At 35.9% G+C, this 27,428-nt stretch overlaps 1 protein-coding gene across 2 annotated transcripts; it reads right to left on the bottom strand.

The window, feature by feature from the left end:
- Nucleotides 1–1,229: 1,229 nt before the first annotated feature.
- On the bottom strand, nucleotides 1,230–18,700 carry LOC106078698 (high-affinity choline transporter 1-like). 2 transcript variants are annotated; one of them, XM_056013806.1, is made up of 11 exons: nucleotides 18,328–18,700; nucleotides 16,651–16,950; nucleotides 15,689–15,796; nucleotides 10,951–11,106; nucleotides 10,204–10,352; nucleotides 9,440–9,586; nucleotides 9,106–9,235; nucleotides 8,412–8,629; nucleotides 7,548–7,663; nucleotides 6,401–6,601; nucleotides 1,230–4,612 (listed from the first exon to the last, which is right to left on the bottom strand). In XM_056013806.1, the coding sequence occupies exons 2-11, from the start codon at nucleotides 16,814–16,816 to the stop codon at nucleotides 4,390–4,392; spliced, it is 1,614 nt and encodes a 537-aa protein (XP_055869781.1). In that variant the 5' UTR covers nucleotides 16,817–16,950; nucleotides 18,328–18,700; the 3' UTR covers nucleotides 1,230–4,389. The 2 variants fall into 2 exon arrangements, with proteins under 2 accessions (XP_055869781.1, XP_055869782.1); XM_056013807.1 differs by having other exon boundaries at nucleotides 16,651–16,927.
- Between the last annotated feature and the right edge of the window lie 8,728 nt (nucleotides 18,701–27,428).

Raw genomic sequence — 27,428 nt, 5'->3', positions numbered from 1 at the left:
ATTAACTTCTTAATTCAATAACAACTTGACACTTCATAAATAAAACTTAAAGATATATAAAACTTCACTTAGTATAACTTCAACTTCAACTACTAAAGCTTTACTTAATGGACCCGCTAATATCACAAAACTTATTACTAATCAAGAACTGAGCGAGGACCATCGCTCTACAAGAACTACTACTATGCGAGGACCCCGTCTAACTGACTTTTCCTTAATTTATACCTTTCTTAATCGTACATTCCAGAATCATGGAAACTTCTCCTCTAATTATTTTAGTAACTTTGACCTTCTAGAAGCTGACGTGTGCTATTTTTTTCCTTAACCCCTTTCTTTGATTGGATACCTAAAATTAACTTGTTTACGCTGGACACTTGCACTGGTTTGAACTCGAGCTTCTAGAAACTGGTCGAAATAGGTCACAGACTCGATTCGTGACAAATACTTACACACTATGGAAGCCCAAAATTTCTGAGACACATAATTACAATTTTTAGTTCAGGGGGAAGGTGTGAGGGTAGGTGTGCTAATCAGATGGTGACAGATCAGCCTGAATTTCATTTATTATAAATGTATATTATAAATGTATATTTAATTTATTTTTCAAATGTAGTTTTTATAAAGTACATATATTAAATTGCAATAAAGCGCAAGATAAACATAAAAAATGTTATAGTCCTCCCCAAAAAAATATGGGGAACATTATTTAGTAATCCTTCATCATTTCAGGTCATTAAGATCGTCCTTTTGTTGCAACTACATGCACTTTAAAACGAAATTAATGTCAGTACACATCCGCAAGAAATTAACAAAAAGAAAAAAAAAGTTTCCCATCTGCGCACCCAAAAGCAAGGTCCTTAGATTACGGATTATTGAAAAATCAAAGACGCTGGTTAGCCAACAAATTTTCTCAAGCTCTTTCATACACTACACGTAATTGTCTGTTTTCTGTATGTGTTGTATACAGGCTGTAGGGTCCAAAGGAAGTCTATTGTTATAACTTTTTATTCTTAGTCATAAGTATTGGAACCTCTAAATTACTAATTTGTATGGAAGAGGGTGTCAAGTGGTCAGCACAACGACCAACACTCTTTACTTCCTCAATTTATGTTGGATGGTCATTCTAAAATCCATCTGTTCAGCGGCCAAGTGTTAACCTCTCTACAATCACGCACCATAAAACATTAAAATGTTTATTTTAAAAAAATTACAAATAAATAAAGCTAGAGCCGATTTGTCAAAGAGATCTTTATTAGATATAGAATATTAGGTAAAAAAAACTTATGATAAACACAAGTAGTGCAAACAAATCATGTCCAAACATTTGGACATTAGGATACAATAATAAGGATGACGCTTTCTAACTAAATTTTAATGCAAAACATAAATGCTTTTGTTTTGTTTTATAACTTGAAAAAAGTAAACAAAAAATTAGTTAAATTATATCGTTAAAAGTGTTAGATATAATTGTTTAAGCAAATGAAATACTGTAATGTTACACAGACGCTTTTAGTTTAGTTTTCCCTTTAGTTAAGAAATTATGAAAAAGAAGGTCCAGATTACGCTATAGCTTAGGGCCCTCAAGAAATATTTAGCGATTGGCGTATAATATCTGGACTTTAAAAGGGCCCCATATCTCTTATAGCTTAGGGCCTTTTTCAATGTCTAAACATGGCACTCTTAAATTAACGTGGACAACATCAGGTCACGTGATCAAATGCCTCGGCCTCAAGATCGACAACACAGTGGACAGGTTGTGATGGGAGATGATCTGTTACAAATTAAAGAAATTTGAAGGAAAGTTTATAGCTTGTTAACGGTTACTCTTCACTTCACCTTGATCTACACTTTATTTTGTTGAACCTTTGGAGCACCACCTATAATCTTTCAACCGCCTTTTTCCATTTCTGTCTTTTGCCTTGAATGGAGTCTATGTTAATGTAAGGCCTGTCCATTCGTCATTGGTCTCTTCCCATCACATTTTCTGTCTGCCTCTTCTTTTTTTGCCTGGTACTGTTTCCTGAACGAAGGTACTTAGCGAGCCCTGAGGATCTTGTAATGCCATAAACTATGTAAATTTTATCAATGACCTTGATTTTCGAAAAGAATTTCTACTGCAATAGTCACCGTAAACATGTCTCATACTTAAATATATAAAAATACAATTTATAACAAAAACAAAAACACAAATGAAACAGTGATATAGCAATAAGTTTAAATAAACTCCACGGCTTATACAGCAAGAATAACAGTCATAATAAGTTATTTTGTTATTAGAAACTATCATTTATAGCAGCACAAACTCTCACTGCCATAAGTATGTAATAATACGTAGAAGACTTGTTAAATAAATCTCAAATATCTAAAGGAAAGGCTTATATAGCTATTCTTAAGACATAACTAAAAAAAAAGTCCTCGAACTGAAGACCCTTCAATAGCTACAGTGTTTCTCAACAATTTTCTGGTGGTGCCACACAAGACAAAAGCATTAACATTCGTGACCCTCGTACTACCGCAAGTCAAATCAAGTAACACACAGATGACGATACGGGTTGATACTGAGGTTCGAACATTTCGATATGCATAAAGCTCAGGGGCGTCTATATTGAACGTGATTGTTGTGTAATCATGTTAAACATGACGTTAGTATTTTTTTGTGAAAGTCGTCAAAAGAAAGTTAACAGCTATGGCTTGAGAAAGTCCGAAATCATTGCGGAGTCGGAGATATATTGCGTTAAAAAGGTTAAGTAAAGTTCCCCTTTCAGACCTTGCGATCTATGGGGAAGATGATGTTAAGGTCATCTGTTTCTTTGGCTAACGGTTAACGAGCAGGCTGCCTTTCACCAACTTAAGTCAGGTACCTATTAGAGCTGGGTGGACCAGTGGTGTACTAAAATCCCAAAATTTAAAATCCCAGTCTTCATCGAGATTCGAACCCAGGACCCTAGGTTTGGAAGCAAGTCGCTTAACCACTCAGCCACCTCGCCCCATATTTTGGTGTGCTTTTATATTAAAAAAAAAAGACAATCAAGTTTTTAGTCCATCTTGTTACAGATGCAACTAGGGAAAAGGCAGAGATTTAAAAGAAGACATGACACCTTGTGTCCTAAGTCCTAGCTATTATATTGACAACAATTTGAATAATGTCATGTATATTTGATGTGTAAACAACAATGTAAATACAAGATTTTTTTCTGTCTCTTGGGAAAAAAAACACACTTTTTGCGCCCCTCCCTTGTGTCGTTTTGTTTTCCCATTTTTAAAGTCCCTTCAGAAGGAAAGACTATTACGTCTGTCACAGTCCTCCTGCAGGACGATAGGGGAGGGAAGCGCGAGAGATTTGTACTTGGGACCATCGGGTCGAAAGACCAAATCAATTATTCCAAATCCTTGTAAGCAAGACTAATTAATAATTTAATTAATGAAAAGCGAAAAGAAATCAAAGAAGGTCTGTATTGATCCAGGTTTAAAGAGGGAAGCAGTGTAAGGGAGGTAATAACGGAAATAGAATAAACAAAACTATTTCTGTATTTATTAAGGTGTTTACTTCCCCTGTCGACAAGAACCCTGCATCTTGGCATGTTGATTAAATTTACTCTAAAATGCCGTTAGAAAGTATCTCTCATTTTCACAGTTTACAGAATAATGGATAGTTTCTAGTTGATGTATGATCATTTAGTTCGTAAAAACTTATGGCAGTTTCCTGAATGTTTCTTACTATAAGAATGAATAGTTCTTCTAACAATCGATTTCAAATCAATAGGAGTCTTAACTTACAATTGTAAAAAACTAATTGAAAAGTTAAAACATTCTTCCCTATCAGTATGTTCCAGCAATTTTAGGATAACTAGATTACAATACCATAGTGTTATCTTTGCCGTAACACTTTTGTAACGGCTCTCTTTTTATGCATTAATGTGGGATACATTGGGTTTTATTTAGATATAAGACTGAGGTAGGATTATAAACAAGGTTAAACAAAAAATTTGTGCTGTTTTAAAACAACTCTTTGAGATAAATTACGCTATTTCAAGTTGTCTTTGTTACTGTTTCTAGACCATACACTCCATTTTGATACCCTATTTACAAAAACAGTCAATGTAGTTGCTGCCTTAATGTAAGACTCTATCTTTATGGAGATTATAACAAGAAAAGAATTACACACAAATAATTAGTCTCTTAGATATATCACTCATTTGTTCCATGCGTCTTTCAGTTATACAGACTTATTTAAATCGAATCTCTACTTGCAGTTTTACATGCAGTTTTACATGCAGTTTTCTGTGTTCACCGGCCAGTTGCTTAAAACTGTCACTGTCAAAATGTGGTCCACAGCTCTAAACTGTACCTATTCTGTCTCCCTCAAAACAATGACTTGTCTAAAAGCGGTTATTTCCCACTTCCGTTGCTTTTCATGTCCTGAAGTTTTAGAAGGGCGTCCTCTGCACCCAGACTTGGCGGATCTTTAGACCAGTTGCGGTTCTGGTGAGACCTCTGACGACGGCAGTTGAAGATGTCGTATTTAATGGACAAGTAATCGTTGCTGAAGAGGAAGTTAGTCAAAGCAGAGGCGGCGATCAAGACTACAAAGCCGCAGGCCATGCAGAAAGTTCTGTAGAAAAAAAAATAATCTGTTACAGATTTGGTCTGAAGCGCAACTTATATGCATGATCATATCTACCTGACCATGCAACAAAACGAAAAATATTAATTGGCAAAATTGTTATCTATTTTAGTGGCCGACATTGTACCTAGGCAGGTGGAGGGAAGGGGAGAATTGAAAAACCTCCCCGTGCCCAGCAAATGAGTGTGTTTTTTAACATTAAATATTAAATATTAGGCGAAATGCAGGAGCCCTGAAAGAGGTCAAGTTCCCAGGGCCCCCAAATGATAACAAATTCCTAGTTACGCTACTGTAGAGACTCTAGACATGACATCATTTGTAATTCAATTTGTTATGGTACACAGCTAAGCATTATTGGTAAGATCCTTGATAGAGTAGCTAGTTTGCAAGTCTGCAACATACAGCTTCTAGAGTCTATAAGAATCACTATGTGGATTAACTGGACAGCGTTAAGCATGAATGTCTACGGACCAATCCTTCACAACGCTTATCAAGAGTCCACACTTTTATCACTTTCGTCAAATAAAGTTTCTTATCTACAAAAAAAGAAATAACACAAGACAAAAGAAAGGTAGATGCTGGTAATACCTTATAAATATTATGCCCCCTCCCACTATCAAGAACGAAAAAACCTTGATGAAATGCCAGTCTATTGGTCAGCCTTAGAAGAAAACTACAAAAGGTTGCCATATTCTAAGAAATAACACGAAAACGGAGATTAGATGGAGGATAAACGTCCAGCCAAAGATCTTCGCTTGATCATCACGTGACGACATTCCGCTAATAACGTAACCACGTGATCTGTACATCTGTGGATTGTTGACATTGGTTTCTACCTACAAGATGGCGGAGTCACAATTAGATCTAGAATTCTAGATAAAAAATTCTCGAAGGTTACTAAGGTGCTAAAAGCATTGGCGGTAGAAGAGTTACTAGCTTGCGCCTTGCGGACGACATAGAGGGTCTGGCAGGGATAGAAGAAGACTTAGCAGACTTGGCGATGCCTATTGACTGATTTCGGCAGCATATGGTATGCAAATTAATGCCTAAATACCACAAACTAATGCCTAAATACCACAAAATAAGACTAAGACTGCTTTATTGATAGTTATGGAAATTTGTTATGATTACAAGAACTCTTTTCTCATGTAAAGACAACACAACAAAAACATACACACAAATAGAACAGACACATACACACAAATAGAACAGACACATACACATAAATAGAACAGACACAACTTAAATAGTTCATTCAGTGACTACACACATGCATCTTGGTCCTTTTCATGTTTCCTGATCAACGAGTGGCGTCGATATTTTTGTTAAATGTTTACTATGTTTCGGATGTTCCTTCAGGGCTGAAGATAATTTACTTCTTAGCCCAAACCTTCCTCAGGACGACGGGGGATGGGAACACGGGACCATCGATAATTCCGAACGACAGTCTAAGGCGCAAACCGCACGACCAGGCAGGCATATAGTCTGACCAATAGCTATCAAGACTTTAAAAAAACACAAAAAAACATCAGTATTCATTCATCGTATTGTAAAATTGGGCTGATACCCAAAAGAAGAGTTGAAATTGGCTAGATGTTAAACAATATTTAAGTTATCATAAGCAACAAGCAAAGTTTGATAACTTGAAATTGGCGGAACGTCACGTTATATGCCATAGAAATCCTTACAAACGTTTTAAAGTGAAGTAATTTATTTATCGTGCGATACGATAAGACATTTTCTTAAACAGACCAATACAAGTGTCTTACTACTGACCTGAAAGGAAACAGCTGTGTTCCGGTTTCTTCCTCATACAGGGGATATTTAATCACAGCCGGGATATTCAAAGTAGGGTCACCGCTTAAGATGCGTATAATTAGCGCAACAACAAAACCGGAAACCATGCCATACGTGTTCGTCAATCTAATCCACAGGACTCCAATCATTTGTGGGAAAAGAATTACATACAGCAAATCACTGGAGTGAATACAGTAACATGTAATTAATGAAATCAATGAGAAGCAACTACATTTAAAATATGTTGTGGGTTGTTATTACACTGTATAATAGGTAAGGCTTGATTATTTCAATAAGAAACAAGATAAACCTAAAAAAATACTTTAACAAAAACTTATACGAAGAGTACTTGTATGAATTGGTTTGAGTCAGTCATGTAGTTAAAGTTTGTAATAGTGCTATTCTAGACCAACAACGTGCGTATGAAAAAAAAAATATTTTTAACATTTTGTTTTTTGTTTACCACAATTTCATGCTTTTAACTTTCTCAATTCACTATGAACCTATCACTTGTCTGGACCAGTTGGAGAAATGGGGGGGGGGGGGGCGGGAAATAAAGAAAGGGATATCTGGGTGGATTTTACCGTAATTGGTTTTTAAAAGCATTTACAAAAAGAATAACAACAAAAGAAAGGGAAACGACATAATTTGAACTCGTGGCTCACGCCTCCTCAGGCCGACATGCTAACCACTCTGCTAGTGAGGTATTTATGACTAGAAACGATTGTATAGTTATATATTGTTTATTACAACTTAGCGCTGGGACCTATAAAAGGGAACTAATTCAGCTTATACCACCACTTCAGTTAAGTAAAATTTGTTTCCCTTGTTCGAGATACCAAACAATTAATTACAAATAGTTAATTTGATAACTAATTGGTTAATATTTTTTTATCGATTCATGTGTTGTCCGGTAAAAGAAATGATTGTGCAAAATTTCATCTTGATCCGAGATTGGGTGTGGGAGAAATAACGCGTAAAAACATTTAACCAGATTGACAAGAGAGACAGAGTGAGTTGATTCAGGATTCGTAAAAAAAACAAAACAAAAAAAAAAACTTTAAATAGTGAATGAATAATAGAAAATTATTCCTATTACTACGATAAATACTAAAAGTAGTTCTACCTGCAGAGAACGAACAGCCCGTATATAGATGTGGCATAAATGGCTATTACTGTGCCGGCAGTGCCGGATATAACAATAAAGATCCTTAAAATCCACATCAATTCTCTGTCACTGGCCTAAAAAAATAAACGAAAAATATATTTATAGAATCGCACAAAGTGGGGAAAAAAATCATCAAACCTAAAGCTACGATGGAGGTGCGGTGACCAAGTGGTAACGCCTTTGGCGTCCGAACCGGGATCCTGTGCTCGAATCCTGGTGAAGACTGGGATTTTTTTATTTTGGATATCTCTGAGTCTACCCATCTTTAATGGGTACCTGACATTAGTTGAGGAAAAGTAAAGACGGTTGTTCGTTGTGCTGGCCCCATGATACCCTGGTTAAACGTGGGCCATAGTAACAGGTCACCTTTACATCATCTACCCCATAGATCGCGATTTACATCAACTGTTTCTAGGAAAAGCCGTTTTTGAGATCAGCTGTCCATATTCCTGGATCAAAGTTCCAATAAGGAGAGACTTGAATAAAGGTATAGTAAATAATATTTTCATAGTTTTTAGATTCATATAACCCATACAATAATTTTATCTTCTATTGGGTCTAAAATGTTTTGTAAAATGTTTTTACATGTTTCGGATGTTCCTTCAGAGTTGAAGATAATTTACTTCCTAGCCCAAACCTCCCGCAGGACGACGGGGGATGGGAGCGGATAGGGTTTGAACCCTGGACCATCGATAAATCTGAACGACAGTCCAGCGCGCAAACCGCACGACCAGGCAGCCAGGCAGTCTATGTTTCTAGAATACAGACTTTAGCCATTCTTTAGAAGTGTATGCACTATGATACAAGCTGTTTGAAACTCACGTTATTCCTGAAGATATCCTTATAAATATTTTTCGTAATCACTGTAGCTGTGGACAGAAAACAGGAATCAGCAGACGACATCGACGCGGCAGAAATGGCGCCAAGGCCAATAATAGAAACAGGAAGTGGGACCAAGTAGCTGAGCGTCATGGGAAGAATGTGACTTCTGCGTTCTTCTGGGATAGGTAGTGGTCCTGTGTAGTCAGTGCTGTTCCAATCTAAGAAAAATGATTTGATAAAGAACATAAGATGGTAATACAAAAAAAAAACTAAGTAATCATACATATTTAGTTTGGCAGCTTAATAAGTCTAGTAAATGTATTCATTTTCTCTCTCTCTCTCTCTCTCTATTGTGTGTGTGTGTGTCTCTCTCTCTGTTTCTATCTCCCAATCTCTCTGTTTTTTTTTCTCTCTCTCTCTTTCTCCGTATCACTGTCTCTCTTTCTCTCTATTTCTCCCCTTTTCTCTTTCTTTCTCTCTCTCTTTCTTTCTCTCTGTCGTTTCTCTCTCTCTCCGTCTTTATGCCTCTTTTTCTCTCTCTTTCTCCGTCTCTTTGTCTGTCTCTTTCTAATCTCTCTCTTTCTCTCTCTTCCTGTCTCTCTCTCTCTCTTTCTCTCTATCATGTTACTATATGAAAATATTTTCAGAAGACATTCTGTACATAAAGAGTCTGAAGACCTCTGATCAAACTTACCAGCGGCGGATCCAGCGACTCCTATTATAAATGCTGGAATGGACAGCAGAAAACTGAAAAGCGAAGCCATACAAGTGGAGATAACTGCAACTCTTGCACTTTTACAGGCCAATATCCTCTGGTAGAAGGGCTACAAGACAATACAGATATCGCAACTTGATCCGAGAATGGGGAGAAAACATGTTTAAACTGTTTACCAGACAGACAGATAGACAGACAGAGTGATTTGATATAAGCTTTGTAAAAGAGGAAAGAGATACTGAAAAGGGAGAGCCAGAGCGTAAGAGAGAGAGAGAGAAAGAGAAAGCATTGGTAACTAAAACACAAATTTTACCTGGACAGTTGTTCCACCCAGAATAAGAAGACAGTATGTGTCCAGGTACAACCATTCAGTACCTGACTTGACCTCCCCAACCCATGTACTGGTGATGTTGTCCAGGTTTACGTGCTGGTCAGTCATGGCAAACGGGCAAGCTACTACCTGGAGCAGTGTACAAACAAAGATTGTATAAGCATGACAAACAACAAATGATGTTAAGTTGATTTTTAAAGTGAATTAAATAATATGCTTAAAGATCAACAAGCATCACATGCATTGCGTCTCTTTAATAATGTTAATTTATCCTGTCTTTCGTTTAACTTTTATTCTCTCTCACTGTCTCCTAATCTCTGTCACCCTGTCTCTCTCTCTCTCTTTCTTCTGCTTTTTTTACCCTGTCACTGCCTGCATCTCCTTCTCTCTCTTTCTCTCTATCTCTGTTAATTCCTGTCTCCCACTCTGTCTCTCTGACAATTCCTGTCTCCCACTCTGTCTCTCTGACAATTCCTGTCTCCCACTCTGTCTCTCTGACAATTCCTGTCTCCCACTCTATCTCTCTGACAATTCCTGTCTCCCACTCTGTCTCTCTGTCTCAACGTTACTCTCTGTTTCCGTCACTCTTATTTTTTCTCTTGCACTCAATCTGTCTTCCTCCGTTACTCTATCTCCTACTCTCTCTCTCTCTCTTCTGTTGTTCATCTTTCTTTCCATTCTCTTCCTCTCTCTATCTCTATCTCTCTCTCTCTCTATCTCACTCTTTACAAATTGTATAGATTTACCAATCCTATAGCCACTAGAATCAGTTGAATAACATCAGTATATGCCACTGCGTACAGCCCGCCTAAGAACGTATAGATCACAGCGACAAGGGCGGAGACGATGATTGATAAGGTAGGGTCTAAATCAACAATGATAGACACAGTAGCACCTGTTCACGTTCAAATATAAAAGAGGAAGCTTTAAATTATATTTATAAAATATCCTTTTAAGTTAACACTAAAAAAAGAAAACATATGCGGAGTAACCAACAACAAAATGTCGTGTGCAGTTTCTAAAATCGAGCTGATTCCCCAAAATTAGTTGTACAAGACATGTTGATGGTGCTAGATCTAGGGCCTAGCTATGTAACAAATATATCTTTTTTACTCTCTAAACTTATCCGAAAGAAATTGTCCATATGATCTCAAAACCTATGTATCAACATCAAAGAACTTGATTATAAAGTCTATTTATTTCAGTATTAGATAAAATCTAGTCAGAGGTTGACATTTGGGCTAAAGAGTGGTTTTGGTCTGAGCAATCCACAGTCCACTATAAAAATTCCTTGCGCAGACTAATTGATTTGCAGAGTATCACAAATCCTACGTATGGTCGAATCATCACCTCATTCAATTCAGATGAAATCTAATTCATTATAATTAGGCAAGATGAAACTTATGTGTTACTAAGTGTTATTTTGGAAGGCAGTTATAAACCTTGAAATTCTTAGCTAGCGTTTGGCTTAAGCAAACAATCGTTTGACGTACCCAACGAAGCTAGCACTGTGGCAGACCAGAAGACATCCCCAAACAAATGTGGGAAGATGAGCAGGGAGCCCATCTTACGGCCATATTTAAACTGAAAGGGGTCAAACATCGTGATGTATTTCTCTCTCCTCAGTTTGGGAGCAAAGAAGATTCCACCTGAAAACAAATTAAAATTGAAAATCATTTTAATTTTATTCTTTTCCAGAGCATATTTTATAATCAATGTTTTAATTAAAACAGTGCATCATCAAAGAAAAATAAATGGACTTAAAAATTATTTTTAGAACCGTCCGAAAATTATCGAAAATTTGGACCGTATATACTTCAACAAAAAAACTATTTAACATGTTACAATATCATTAGCTGTAATGTACCTACAACTATGAAGCTTATATGTACATACATTTCTGTGTACATGTGGTCAGGGGCGGACTGGGAGCCAAAACCGGCCCGGGCATTTCTATACGATTGGGCCCACAGATTGTGTGCCACATGATGAGTGTCCAATCCTACTTGACCTCAAAATTATTGTGTACATTTTAATAATGTATCCAAAGTAGTTAGTATATGAATAGTTTATTAGATGATTTTAAAACTATCTAATAAGTGCTATTACTAAATGAATAAAGTATAACACTTGGAATGGGGAATCTCTTATTGTTCCTGCTACCATATACATTAGCATTCACATTCAAGACAGATGAAGACCCCCCATTAACGAACATATTGTAATTGTATATGATTCACTTTCACTCCTCGCCATTGGCTCAGACATTTGAACATTAATTTACAAATACAACTCTTCATTCTCCATTATTTTAACTGTCCATCTCACAAGGTCATGGGGGCGCGGTGGCTGAGTTGTTAAGCGCTTCTGAACCTGGGGTCTTGGGTTCGAATCTCGGTGAAGACTAGGATTTTTAATTTCGGGATTTTTAGGGCTCCCCTGAGTCCACCCAACTTTAACGGGTACCTGACTTTAGTTGAGAAAGTAAAGTATGTTGGTCATTGTGATGGCCACATGACACCCTGCTCGTTAACCATTGGCAAAGAAACAAATGATCTTAACAACTGATCTATAGATCGCAAGATCCGAAAGCGAACTGTACTCTCATATACTGCTTTCTTAGTAACTTGGAAACCTAGTTTGATTGCATTTTAAAGCTGGCTACACACATACACAACAGAACATATCCACTTGTTTTTAATATCCTTACGTTCAGTAAAACAAATGCTGTCAAGTAAAACAAATGCTGTCAAGATAATCTGATGTTCTAGCAAAGCCTCTTTGTATTTCGACATAAGTCAATAACTTTGTCGTCTTGGCATTAGTGTTTCTTATGGTGTTAAGCCTGTTCGTTCGTAAATGCTGTCATCATAAAGTTGGTGAATGACACCAATCTAAATTAGACTAAATAGATGGCCAGACGTAGATCTAGATTTCAATGTATTAAACAATTTGAGCAAAATTCACATCTATAAATTATTAAGATATAGCTTATCTTTTTACTGCTTAAGGGGTGCAGATTTATTTATTATGTAAACAGTAAATCACATTACGAAGTGCATCTGATGCGAAAAGCATAGTACACAATTACCCAGTAGTAAAGTAAGTAAAGGGTTAGACCTATAGTGGTCTATAGGGCAGATGATGTAAAGGTCATCTGTTTATGTGGCCTACGGTTTACGAGGGTGAAATGTGGTCAGCACAAAGACCAACCGCTTTTCCCCAACTAATGTCAGGTACCCATTGGAACTGAAATAAAAAAAAAACGTTTTTAGGTGATCAGTTAACGTTACTCTACTTATTCCAGAAGAGTCTTATCGAAGACTACGTGTCGTTCTGTTTGCTTTTATGTGAAATATAACGCCAAATGATTAAAAAAAATTATTACTTTAAACGATCAAAACAAGACTATGGCTTGAATATTCCTGGTGCATTAGTAAATTCGATGGGGGCCACCTCTGAGTTTGTGTGATAACATAAACTCTCTTTGTAATATTGTTTTGCACAGCATTCCAGCAATAGTTATTATTACTTATTTTCTGCTCCTTCTTATTTAGATTCTTTTGTATTTTGATTACAATCAACACATTTCAACACTGTTCAAGATAATACTTGTGATTTGTGAAGGACTTCGTAGAGGGCCAACTCCATCAAACAAAAAAAGAATTCGTATGTGACTGGACATGTCTTCTTTAGGACTTGGAATGTTGTTGGTGATCCCTTTATAGATTCACACTAACGTCGATCTCTATTCGAAATAAATGCCTTAATTTTCTTGTTTGTCGTTTAGTGCAGTCTACTAGAAGCACTATAGACGAATAAAGGATATTTACAACCATGCTTTAGATTAGTATTAGACTTGAAAAGCGTAAAAAATATTTTTATTTACTCACGACGCTCAAAGTGTTGCCTTTTAAGAGCAAAATATAAATCTCGAAACAATTTACTGGCATTCATGCGGCCCTTTCGGTGGCCCTACCGGCCCACTTGGGTACCGGCCCACCGGGCATTTGCCCGAATGCCCATATAGCCAGTCCGCCCATGCATGTGGTGGTATGTAGAATTGTATATGCAGTTATTTGATGGATTCCCGACCTTGTGGTTTGCATTCAGAACCGTCTTCAAGAATACCGCGAGTGTGTTCTGCCTTCAGCCTGCAGGCGAGTTTGGGCTAGCACCAAATAATTGGAAGAAACTCGGAAACGTATTGAAAACAAACGTAGAGGTGACTATATTTATCTTCTTATCTTATCTTATCTTATCTTATATATTACAGACGTTACTTCATAAAAGAATATTATTAAGTCCTACGCATTTCATGTGTCTATCTAGTCATGCATGTTAATCACTGACTTAAACTCTGCTGTCATTGGGTTTCCTGGCTGATTCATGCAACCCATTCCATTCTAAAATGGCCCTTGGGAAGAAGGAGCACTTTTACGAATTTGTTCTAGCGTACTGAATAAGAAATGTGCCTCTATTTGTGTGTCTTTCTGAGTATTTCATAAGTTTGTTTTTTCTCTTTGTAAATTATGGTTTAGTGTTTTATGTATTATAGCTACTTTACTTTTTATTCTTTTGTCCTGAAGTGTCTCTAAGTTTACTGATTTTATTAATTTTATTGAATAAGTATCACGGAAAAAACTGTTAACCTGACTTGACAGATTTAGAAATATTTCCTACTGACGCGTGGTTGCATTTTTAAAAATTAAATTAAATACAGTTGTACTGTTTGATTAAGAGAAACACTTTGAGAAGCTAAATCAGCGTCTATTTGTACACTATAATAATAAGGCTTGTCTTCAAGTTTAAGGACGAGTACAGTAAACTTATGTCACACAGCTACATAGTCCTACTTGTGACCTACATATTTTGCCACAGCCAATGCAGACATAACCAATATCTGCCAATGGTCGATTTACTTGTTGTTTTTTTCCCGTCGTCTACGTCAGTCCTCAACAGTAGATTTACTTTTAGTCTCAAATGTGTATCCCACGATCTGTCTCGTTCCGAAGCTGCATCCAGCAAGGTGCTCTCTTCTGTTTCAGTCAAAGCAAGCTGGCGCCTGATCTGGTCTTTCAAGCATTTGATGGGGTGGGCTGGGCGCTACACTAAAGTATACAATTTATTTAGCAACAACTGTTGTATTCTATTTATTTAGCACTAAAGATGGTACTGTTGTATTCTATTTTCCTTTACAGAATGAAAAGTGTTTGGATTGGTGTTGTTGACGGTCTTTGACTTGTAACACCAAATTGCTGGTAGACAACTAATTCGCTGAGGGCGTATTGTATATTAACTTGTAAAGCGTAAAATACCTTGAATCCCAACTAAATATAACGTTTAATGCAATAGAGACAAGTTTTACTTGAGATGAAATGAAATAACTGTAGTAGACTTAGGTCATAATATGAAATGGTATTTTGAACAAAATGTAGCTCACTACAAAAATATGTCTTTTCACTCTGGCATTCTGGAGTCGTCTGGCCGGAGGATTCCAGCTGCCCGTCGCCTCAGCGTGGCGCCTCGGTGGAAACGTCTAGTAGTGGAACTAGATAGGCTAAGTACGAGTAGCGAACCAGGCCTTTGCGGGACTCCCTGGGTGAGCTTTTTTTTTTATCTCACTCGGGGTAGGGATGGACAAGTAGCCCGCACACCAGCCCAAAAAGTCCGCGACGCCGTTCCACATAGGAGGTCGTCATCAGAACCAGGAGCCTGGAGTGGCGACCCCCGCACGGAATAGCGGCGGTTACAGTATAGGAACATGAGACAAGCTCCCCACAGTAAGCGCTGTTCTTATAGCGAGTGGGTTTGGAGAACAGGGACGGTGCGCTGTGTCCGCGGCACGGCCCGGTCTGGCCCATTCAACCTATATGGCTGTCTACCGCTGGGAGGCTTCAGACAGGACTCGGGATGGGGAATCCCTTGTCCAGGCCTGGTTGTTGGATAAAAGCCTTTCTAACGACCAACGGGATAATGGCGCCCACGTAGGCGCCGATTTCCTACTGAACTTCCCTGTACCCAATACAGCTTACGACAACGCCGCTTACCTTGCACCATTCGGACTGCATAGCCATGAACCAATCGCTATCTTCTCACCGTAACACACACACCCATAACAATGTTACAGCGACATTACAGAAAATGACGTTTGGGTGAATGTCTTGCTATACAAGTACTATATGTAGCAGTGTTGACTTCTGTTTCTATGCTTTGAGACTTTTTACTTACTTAAGAAGAATCCTATACAGTATCCGATGGGCGCCTGTGTCTGTAGAAGCCCATGCCATGCAGCAAACTCAGCAGTGCCGTTTATGAAACCACCACATACCATGGTAGCTGATGGGAAACAATGAAAAATAAAAAAATAAAAAGAAAAGAAAGCTTATCTTAGGAAAAGAACTCGGCATTTACAGCTATATCTCTCATTAATGTAGAAGCTATTTCCCTTATACAATATTAAATAAAAAAAATAATTACAAATAATTAATTGACTAATTGGTTTATTTTTTAAACTAATTAATAATTATTGCTTTTATATAGCATGCTCAGAGCATGTGGACCTGTGGGGGGAGGGGATATCTAGGATAAAGTTTTTCAGTGCTGCTTTCAGGCGCTCAGTCGAACCTCGAGCCCCCTTCATAGGTAGCCAAGCCAAGTTCAAGCGCACTTAGCCTCTCGACCACGCTTTTTATTTGATCCAAGAAAGGGTATGGGAGAAATTACGTGTATAAACTTTTTACCAGACAGACAGACAGCAGACAGACAGAGTTGATATAAGAGTTGTTAAAACTGATTAAAGTTAAACGTACAGTTACGTTTTTAAAAAGATAATGACATAATGCTAAACAAATTAAAGGTTAAAAAAAAACAAACAAAAAAAACAACAACAACATAGAATCTAATGCTTAGACAGATATTTTAATATATGTGTTTAATTCTTACATCAAAATATGCAGTTCGCAATTGGGTCTGCATAGTCATACGAAACACTGCACTCATCCTTAGACTTCGGAATCATAGACATTGTTTTAAAGTTATATTAAAAGCTAAGTAATTTGTACATTTAAAGTTTCAGGCAAAGAGTAGTAGTTCATATGATTCCGAAGACCCAACCGTGACCTACATAGTTTGTCACACCTTATGCAGTTAAAACCATTGTGTCTTAATTAAGGACTGTTCAGACCACTGACCTGTGAGTGTGAAAAAGGCCACACCAAACCCTAAACTTCTGTTGGCTATCATCACTTCCTCACTATTCTGACTTTTGTGAGTCTTCTTGGCAGTGACCACTCCGATGACCAGGACCAACAGGTACATGAGTATCACGGCTACCAGGCAGGGCACATTGACCGTCATTGTCGTATTGTACTTGTCTTAGTTTATCAACAGTACTTGACTGGTTTCCGCCCTCCCAGGGCTAAGGGAAATTCTCTTCTTTGTAACGGCTTTCAGTGTCTACATTGACATCTGGATATAGCAACGGGAAAGGTCTATAGAATGATACACATATTTAGTTAGGTAAAAATGGTGATAGCTACAAAGCTCATATCAACTCATTCTGCCTGTCTGTCTGTCTGTCTGTCTGTCTGTCCGTCTGTCTGTCTGTGATAGCAAGAAAGCTTATATCAACTCATTCTGCCTGTCTGTCTGCCTGTCTGTTTGCCTGTCTGTCTGTCTGTCTGTCTGTCTGCCTGCCTGTCTGTCGGTCTGTCTTTCTGTCTGTCTGCCTGTCTGTCTGTCTGTCTGGTACAATTTTCGTTCACGTTATTTCTTCCACAACCAATTTCGGATTAAGTTAAAATTCTGTTCAATCGTTTCTTACACCCGACAAAACAAGTATCAATAGAAAATTCAACATTTAGTTAATTAATTATTGTTAATTAATTAGTTTGTTTGGTATCGAACAAAGGAAAGAAATTGTACTTGACAGATGTGGCGGTATAAGTTGAATTAAACATTGTTATACTTTTTTTGTAGAGAATTGGGTCATCCCTTAAAGGCTTGAAACTTATACTAAGATAGCCATGAAACCTTCTATTTTCATAAGCACTTCGCTAGTATAGTGGTTAGGGGAGGCTTAAACCCTCGGGTTAAAATTCAAGTCATACAAATTTGTGTTTTATAAAATATGTTTAAAAAGCTATCACAGTAATCTTCACCCAGATATCCCATTCTTTCTCCCCCCCCCCCGCCCCCATCGTCCAAACTGGTCTAGACAAGTGATAGGATCATAGCTAATTGAGAAAGTTGAAAAGAATGAAATTGCGCCAAACAAAAACAATTGGTAAAATATTTCTAATCGCATTTTTAAAAAAGACAATATCTGCTTTAATGCAGCTTATTGAGCGATTGTTTTTTTTTCTCTTTAAAATTAATGAATGTTTGATTTAAAAACATGTTTTATACCACCCTCTCCCCCTTCTCCCCAGAGAAAGAATCCTTGTCAAGCGAATGCATTGATCTAATATATCTTTTAATATTCCAATGATAAGCATTTAGATCTAGACTTAGAAGACTATGCTCAAAATTTTCCTGAACATTAATTTATAAAACTCTTGAATCATCAACTTTAATATTCTGACATTCACGAATGCGAAAGTCCTCTCAAGAACGTGATAGTCCTTATAAAAACCGATGTAGGATCTAGACCTAGACTTAGTTCCTAGCCAAATTTACATTTTTAATTTTTTTCTTTGAAAAATTATAACGGTCAATCTAGAGTTTTCCCCATGTGGCCAATGAGCTAGTAATCCATTTCTCAGCGATATACATCCATCAACTGTTAAATTTATAAGAAAAATCACTCCATGAAGGAGTGACTTGAATAGAGGTATTATAAAAAAAAATCAATAAACTTATCTACTTACTTATTCAATCAGGTTTCTTCTTGAAATTGAACGAATTCATCCATCAACCCTTTAGCGAATACCATAATGGCCTAATAACAAGATTTAACAACTCTAACACGATGTGTCGCTGTGTTGAGTGCGCCCACAGTTACACATACACATTTGTGGCGCTTAAATTGGTCCAGATTACTTCTTGGTCTTAAGTACAACAAGTTATCAGATAACAGTAGACTTCACTTTAAACATGTCATTGCAACCCCGTGACTCGCAGGTAGTGCTGATAACCACTTAAAAGGTCTGCATTTATTCATACTGTTATGTCTTCTCGTTGCGTCATAAGGTCAGCGGTGGAGAATGGCGTGGCGTGACGAAGGCACCATGGGGAGGCCCGCCCTTGTGTCCCGCGCTGGAAATGTACATTTGACAAAATATTAACATGAATCTGTGTTACTTTTTTTTTAGTGTCTCTATTTTTAATTTGGCACACATTAAAAGTCGATAGACATTGGTACATGATTCATTTAGGATGGAAATGATATGTTGAATATGTTGTTAGCTGTTGATAATATTTTAATAGGTGAAGAAAATCGGTGCCTTATTTAAAACTTGAAAACGACCATAAACGTTTTGATATATGGGGCCATTTACAGGTCCAGATATTACATGCCAGTTCTAAATATTTATTGGGAGCCCTAATATACCTTGTTTCGCATTTAAGTATATCTGATCCTGGAGAGAATTTGTTGATAGCTGTTGATAATATTTTACTTTGTGGAATAATATGTTCTTAGATGATAAGTTAGTGAAAATGATATGTTAATGAAGCTAGTTATATGCTCAGTTGAGAGGATATATTATGACAGGGAGAAAATATGCTGTAAAGGTGATAATGATAATTTATGTTGATAATAAGTTAAGTGGCGATGGTATGTTGTAAGATAAAGATGATATGTTGTTAGGTGAAAATGATATGTTGTTAGATGTTGATGATATGTTGTTTGGTGAAAATGATATGTTGTTAGATGTTGATGATATGTTGTTAGGTGAAAATGATATGTTGTTAGATGTTGATGATATGTTGTTAGGTGAAAATGATATGTTGTTAGATGTTGATGATATGTTGTTTGGTGAAAATGATATGTTGTTAGATGTTGATGATATGTTGTTTGGTGATAATTATATGTTGTTGTTTATAATCTGTTAAGTGTCAATGATATGTTGTAAGATGGAGATGATATGTTGTTAGGTTGACATAACAGAACATCTATTGATTTGACATTCGATCTTCCCCTTTCTTGGTTTTAAAACTTTTCACAGCTAAACCTTACCAAATCCTTGAATGGTCAAAGTTCTCACCAAGGCCCCTTTTAGATCTTTTAAATAAGAGAAGGTCTCCCCCCTCACTGTTTAGGAAGGAGAAAAATAATTTTCTCTCTTCCTTCTGACTGAAGACTTCGCTACGACCGAGACTATTTAGGGTGAGATTGACCCAACGGTTAAGGGTCGACAATGGAATACTTCCATCCGGAAAAAAAATTAAAAGCTCACACCTTTTGAATACGTTTGACCACAGACAGACACGGGGGGGGGGGAGTGGTTGTGACATAAGTTACTGGTCACTGGACAGCCGTCTCAATGAAAGAACTGGGAATTTGTAAAACAAGGTTTTATTTCCAACTTTTACTGTCAAGAAATATTATAGAGAATATTTTTTTTCTTTTTTACTATGTCCTCCTCATTGTTCCATATTGAGATCATAAAAACATAGGGCTAGGTTTACTAACCATGCGCAGAAAAACCAGCTGTCCTGAAACAAGTTCTATGCATACAAATTTATATATGTACCTCTCTGTTCTTATGTAGCAATAGAGAACCCTTCCAATCGGTGACATTGTTTCCATATCTTCTCTTTTCAGATTCTTTTTTCTTCAAAGCTTATATCAACTCTGTCTGTCTGTCTGTCTGTCTGTCTAGTAAAAAGTATGTACACGTTATTTCTCACAAACCCATTCTCAGATCAAGTTGAAAATTTTGCAAAATTAATCATGGACATAAACATGAATCAATAAAAAAACAATAAGACAATTAATTACTGATAATTAATTATTTTGTTTGATAACAACAAGGGTAATTAGATCTTCAGTATTTATAGATACGTTTAAAGAATAGGGTTTCGTCCCTTAGATATTGAACACGTTATTTTTCTCGCACCAATTTTCGGATCAACTTTAAACAATTATTTACTGTACCAAACAAAACATGAATCAATAGAAAGTTGATTATCTATTGAAAATCAATGTTTTGTTTAATATCAAATAAGAGGAATAACTTCTACATTATTGAGAGATATTGCTTTTTTTTTATTATTTTGCTTGTTTAATCGTATACATAGATCTAACTTTGCCTTGCGCTGCTATTAGGGTCAGGGAAATGTGTGGGAGTATGTAATGGCCTGATAAAGTATATGTCTTAAATGTAGGTCATAAAAGTAAGGCGCATATGTTATGTAATAACTGCAACCCATTGTTCAGGTTAGCATGACACAATAAACGTGATAACACATAAATGGCTCGTTGAGATAATTAGCATATTGTCTTGTATCATTTCGCTAACAGCAGATACTTTCCAGGACTTCTGAAAGGTGTAACAAATCGTTAGTGTGTTTTTGTGACACTAGTTAAAAACACTAACAATGCATCACGGCTAGCGGAATGAACAATCCGTACTTTTGAGGGCCCAGAGTTTGAACCTTACCCCCGCAGTCGTTTTCTATCGAATTAATGTATGTATGTATGTATGTGTGTGTGTATGTATGTATGTATGTATGTATGTATGTATGTATGTATGTATGTATGTATGTATGCATGTATGTATGTGTGTGTATGTATGTATGTATGTGTGTGTGTATGTATGTATGTATGTATGTATGTATGTATGTATGTATGTATGTATGTATGTATGTATGAGTATGCATGTATGTATGTGTGTATGTATGTATGTTTGTATGTATGTATGTATGTATGTATGTATGTATGTATGTATGTATGTATGTATGTATGAGTATGCATGTATGTATGTGTGTATGTATGTATGTTTGTATGTATGTTTATATGTATGTATGTTTGTATGTATGTGTGTGTATGTATGTATGTATGTATGTATGTATGTATGTATGTATGAGTATGCATGTATGTATGTGTGTATGTATGTATGTATGTATGTATGTATGTGTGTATGTATGTATGTGTGTGTGTATGTATGTATATATGTATGTGTGTGTGTGTGTGTATGAATGTATGTATGTATGTATGTATATATGTATGTATGTATGAGTATGCATTATGTATGTATGTATGTATGTATGTATGTATGTATGTATGTATGTATGTATGTATGTATATATGTATCTATCTATCTATCTATCTATCTATCTATCTATCTATCTATCTATCTATCTATCTATCTTTCTATACATATATATTATTACATATTGGCCTCTTTCAGTCGTTAAACGACTATGGTCACCTCGAACATTTTTTCATGTGGCTGTGGAGCCCTTATTTTGGAGAGACACTCCCGTCCACATATATTGCAGGTCAAGGTGGCCTTTGCTTTTGGTAGGTAGAGGAGCAGGCCATTTTCTGTGTGGCACGCTTTTCTTCAAGAGCTTGAAGTAACGTCTGTATTATATAAGATAAGAAGAAGATAAGATGTTTTCTCGCTGTCCATGGCTTTCTAGGTCACCGTCTCTCTCCAACTAGTGCGGTCTAAGGCTATGTCTTCCCAATGGTCAGTATCAATGTTTACTGATTTTAAATCCCGTTTTATCACATCCACGTAACGGAGGTGGGGGCGACCAGTTTTTCTTGAGCCAGACGCAAGTTGCCCGTACAGAATTATTATAGGGATGCAATTGTCCTCCATCCGGCGAACATGTCCGAGCCAGCGCAGGCGGCGTTGCCTGAGGACTGTAAAGATGCTGGGAAGGCATGTTCTCGCGAGGATCTCAGTATTACACACTCTTTCTTTCCATGTCACTTTTAAGATCCTTCGAAGGCAGCGCAAGTGGAAAGAGCAACAAGCTACATCGCAATACATCCTTTGTAAGTTTTTTTTACAAGCAGATATGCAAATAGTAGCAACAATATATCATCCGTAGGCACATTTAAATGCTGATGAAAGCTTCTCAGCAATGACACCCCTGTCAGAAAAGTTAAATGTACATGGATTTCTCGCTATAATAAGTTGCTTCATTTGTAAATATCTTACAGAAGCTGATGTAAAGTAGTGCCGATGTTGAGGTGATATGATTTTGTCAATGATAATGTGTAGATGTGTGAAATATAATATATATATATATTAGAAAAGATATATTTTTTTACTCTAAAGGCAATCGTATCCATAAACCTTTTTTTTTTTTTTAATTCTTTTTACAATTCATGCTGCTGCCATGGCAACGCTGTGAATGGTTGGTCTATTACACCTCTCTCCATCACTGCTAAGGACATGCTTTTTAATTATTTTAATTCTTTTGTCAACATGTGTTTCTTCGAAATAGTTTACCTAGTATTTATAAAATTAACAAATACACTCGTCTGTTCTTTAATTAAGAAATTCATAAACAGGTTCTAATTGTTGTCTGCCCTTTAATCACCAGCTTCATTAACACATTCTTGTCTTCTGCTCTTTAATCGCCATTTTTTTTGCGGCCCCCGAAAGGGGAAAAGACGTTATTAGTTTTGTGTGGAATGTCTGTTCGTCCGTACGTCCGTCCCGTTTAGATCTCGTAAACTTGAAAAGATAGTGAAAATCGACATTGTATTATTTTAGACTATTCAAAGTTCTGAAAGTGAAAAATCTAATTTTATATAAGTTCTGTCATGGTAGCTACTACATTTACATCAGTTTATTTTTTTAAAAAGAGAAAAAATCTATTTAGTATGCATATAAGTTGGACATATTTTAAAACAACAATTAAAGTAATTTTTCATATTATCGCTTGAACTACAGAATACCACCGGAAGAAAAAAAAAGCATTTTTTTCGTTTACGAACTTTTTTACTTGAGGAGTTGAATAAGAATTTGACCCTTTACAAAACAATTAGATCAATTAGATACATCAGTTAGGCCAGGTTCACATCTAGCTACACATTCACTTTCACCTATCCATTAATCTGCTGGACCACTGGACCACCACACAAGATCTGTCAACCTTCGTTCTTCATTCTTCTCTGTCATTTGTCTTTGATAGAATTTCATTCTTATGTGCTTTCTGAAAATATTGAAACCTGCCTTTGTACCTGCCTGGATGGACCACTTCGGGGGGCCGGTTTTGAGTTTGTGTTTCTACACAAACTCTTAGTGTAACCTTGTTTCTAACACGTTCTTTTCTTCTGCCCTTTTAGCGCCAGCTTCATAAACACGTTCTTGTTGTCTGCTCTATAAATCGCCATCTTCATAAACACGTCTGATTAATCCCTGCCAAACAATCGTCTGCTAAAAACAACCGTCACCTTTTCTAATCTTCTAATCGCCCGTTTTCCATTCACCTACTTATTTTTTTTTAAAATCATAACCACACTTTCGTCGTCTGCTCAACCATTGTGCAAACACTATGGCAGGTTAACATTCGTCTCCAGTTCTTTCGAATGCTTTAAAAACTAATTCAGTACATCGTCTGACACGACTTCTCCGGAACTAATAAAAATAAACTCGATATGTGGAGAGCACTTACAACTGTTCAATTGCTCTCTTATATTCTTGTACTCTGACCGCTTTCGCTTTAGTACAGCAAGACGACGTCTTATCTCTGCAACACACATTTGAGATCGTTACGTAGACCCAGTACTGAGAGGAATCCTTCTAAGATTATGTTCTGCATCAGCGGTTCCCAACCTTTTTCGTCATGGGGGCCACATTATTCTCCGATACATCCGCCACTCTCCGCTTTACCGAAAATAAAATGGAACCGATCCTTTGAGGCGTCCTCATGCACTACGATTTTAAATTTTGAGGGCCAGTTATGGTCTGGGTATCTAAGACCCGTAGGCCGCAGTTTGAGCTTCACTGGTAAGATACAGTTCCCTTAGTTATGCCAAGATGTAATATATGCTTGCACTTAGAGCAGTGGTCGCCAACTGTGGATCTCGAGCCGCTTGTGTCTCTTTGAGACTCATTGGCTGCGGCTCTTTCGTTAAATGTTTAATGCATTCCAGGGAATATTATTTGTTAACTTGCTTTGTAATAGGCGAGTGTAAGTTTTTAAATCCCTATCCTACAGATAAGAGGCACATCTTTGGTAAGAAACAAGAGCTCTAAAAGTCGCTCGCCAACATGTGTCTTTATCAGCTAGCAACGCGTCGAAATAATTTACGCCGGGCATCTATTCCGCTAGCAGCATAGTTACATAGTGTTAAGGAATGTGTGATATGGAAAGGGAGCATTTATTGTTAGTTGTAGCGAGAGCATTGATTTAATGTTAGTCAAATCAAGAAAACATTAAGAAACTGGAACAGACACAAAATAGAGTAGTGAGATTCATAACAAACGAATATTCACACTTGACTAGAGTAACACCTTTAGTAAAATCACTAAATTTAGAAAGCCTTCAGGACAGAACACTCGAAAGTAAAGTAGCAATTATACATAAAACACTGAACCATTATCTTCAAATACAAAATCAAAATTTTATAAAATACTCTGAAAGACACAAAGATAAAGGCACATTTCTCGTCCCATATGCTAGGACAAATTTGTACAAATACTCCTTCTTCCCTAGTGCTATTAGAGCATGGAATGGGTTGCCTGAGCTAGCCAGGAAAACAAGTGACTTGGCAGAATTTAAGTCATTGGTTAATATGCATGACTACTTTTTTGAAGTAACGTCTGTATTATATAAGATAAGATAAGTTGTCTACCAGCAGTTTGGTGCTACACATCAACGTCCGTTAACAACTTTTTTTGTTGCTAATTTTTTTAAATAATTTTTTTTTTACCATTAATCGGTCGGTCGGGCGACATGTAGCGACAACGGCAGGGAGGAGGCCCATGTAATCCTGCGTCAGCTGTTATCACTACTCTAGGCTTTATATAGGAACTTTGGAATTATTGCTACTCAAGGGACAAAAGTTTTGAGTAGATAATAGCAAATGCTACAATTAAGTGCTTCAAAAAAAAACATCGAATAAATTTTTAAAACAATCCAAATACCAAAAAATGTTACATTTTTCTTCAAAACCAATAAAAACTTTTAATAGTTTTATTATATAAGAGAAAAATCCTACTCATTTTATTTCAATAATTGAGCTCATTAATATGATTATTAAAAATGCCAAAATTATATCTCGTTAGCTGCAATAAATTAAATTAATTTCAAATATTAAATTGGAATTAAATTTGAAAACTGTAAATAAATAACTAGTGATGGGCAAAAGTTAACTAAAAAGTTGCTAACTTTTAGTTTAACTAAAAAAAAATTAGTTAAGGCCAAAGTTTAATTAAAAAAAAAAAAAGTATAGTTAAATTCTAGTTTAATTAGTTTTTTTTAGTTACAAACTAAAAAGTTTAATTACAAATTTTACAAACTTTTTTAACATGCATACCAATAAATATTTAGATCTATGTAATTTGGAGAATATATATATAATTAATAATAGAGAGGAGAATAAACTAGAGAATAAACTAGAGGGTGCACAGGTCACAAGAAAGCCTTTTGACCTTTACCCTATAATGGCCGCTATTCCCGCCAATTCAAGGTATTTGAAAGGCGAGAAAAATAAACGTGCTCATTATATTTCTAGCAAGTTTTGCTGCTTGATAAATCCTGATAATTTCTTAATTGCTTCTATAGATCTACATTTTGCTGCTTTTTATTAAACACCAGTGTGTTCCTGTATAGCTGCAGGCAATGAATTTTGCTTTACTATAGATCTAAAAGAAATGTCGACTCTTTTTATTTTAAAACGTTTTACTAGATCTAGAGTTAGAGTCTAGTGACGTCTAGTCTATTAGTATTAGTCATAGTCTATTACTACTATTAGATCTATAGACATAATAGTCTATATTTAATTATTTTAGTCTCTTAGTCTTAAGTAGAGTCTAACTCTTAGTAGTCTTAGTCTTAGATCAAAATGTAAATTTAAAATTATAAGTCAATAATATAGATCTAGAATACTATTAGTTTAGAGATTCTACTATTCTAGAATTAGAGTTTATTAGAGTCTAGATTAGATCTAGATATATCTAGATTACTTATTAGGCCTATACTAAGACCTAAGATGCAAAGATGATAGATCTCTATAATATTAATGACTATAATAGGCCTACTAATAATAGTCGTCACTATACTAGATCTAATACTAAATTAACTAAATCTAGACTAGATCTACAAATCTACATCTACTTCTATTATTATTATAATTATACTATCTAGATCTATTAGATCTAGATCTAGTATTATCTAATAGAGTATATAGATCTAAATACCCATATTGCCCATATCTAGTTATAATCATAATTATAATAATCTAAAATCTCTAGATAGATCTAGAGTTACTAAGATATCTACTAGACTCTATTTAGATCTAGTAGTAGTAGTAGTAACTAGTATTTCTTAAATTATTTTTAGATTAAAATATTAATTATTTGATCTAGGTCTAGTAGCTAGATGTAATTCTAGATCCAGATTATATTTCTGATCATTTCGTTTGTAGAAGATATTAGATCCAGAATATTCTAGAGTCAGAGTTAGTTAGCAAGTCAACATGAAGTTTTATCATTACTTCTAAAATGGTAACTTATATTAGAACTTCTAATCTACATCTTTCCCATAAAGACATTTAAATCTTTTTTCATGTGCACAAATAAATGTTTATTACATTTTGCTAAAGAGATTGGTTGTTGTTTATATTTTTCATGTTTGGCTGTTTCGTCCTTAAAAAAGGTCAAAATAGTTAGTAAAAGTTTAACTAAAGTTTCTTAGTTTAGTTTAACTAATTTTTTCAATTTGTGATTAACTAAAAGTTTAATTACTTTTTTTTAGTTCAAACTTAGTTTTAGTTTAACTAAAAAAAATTAGTTTAGTTCCCATCACTATAAATAACTATATTTGAAAAAATGTA

The sequence above is a fragment of the Biomphalaria glabrata genome, chromosome 16 (genome assembly GCF_947242115.1).
Source record: "Biomphalaria glabrata chromosome 16, xgBioGlab47.1, whole genome shotgun sequence".
Classification (NCBI taxonomy): domain Eukaryota; kingdom Metazoa; phylum Mollusca; class Gastropoda; family Planorbidae; genus Biomphalaria; species Biomphalaria glabrata.
This window is presented reverse-complemented; position numbering and strand designations above follow the sequence as displayed.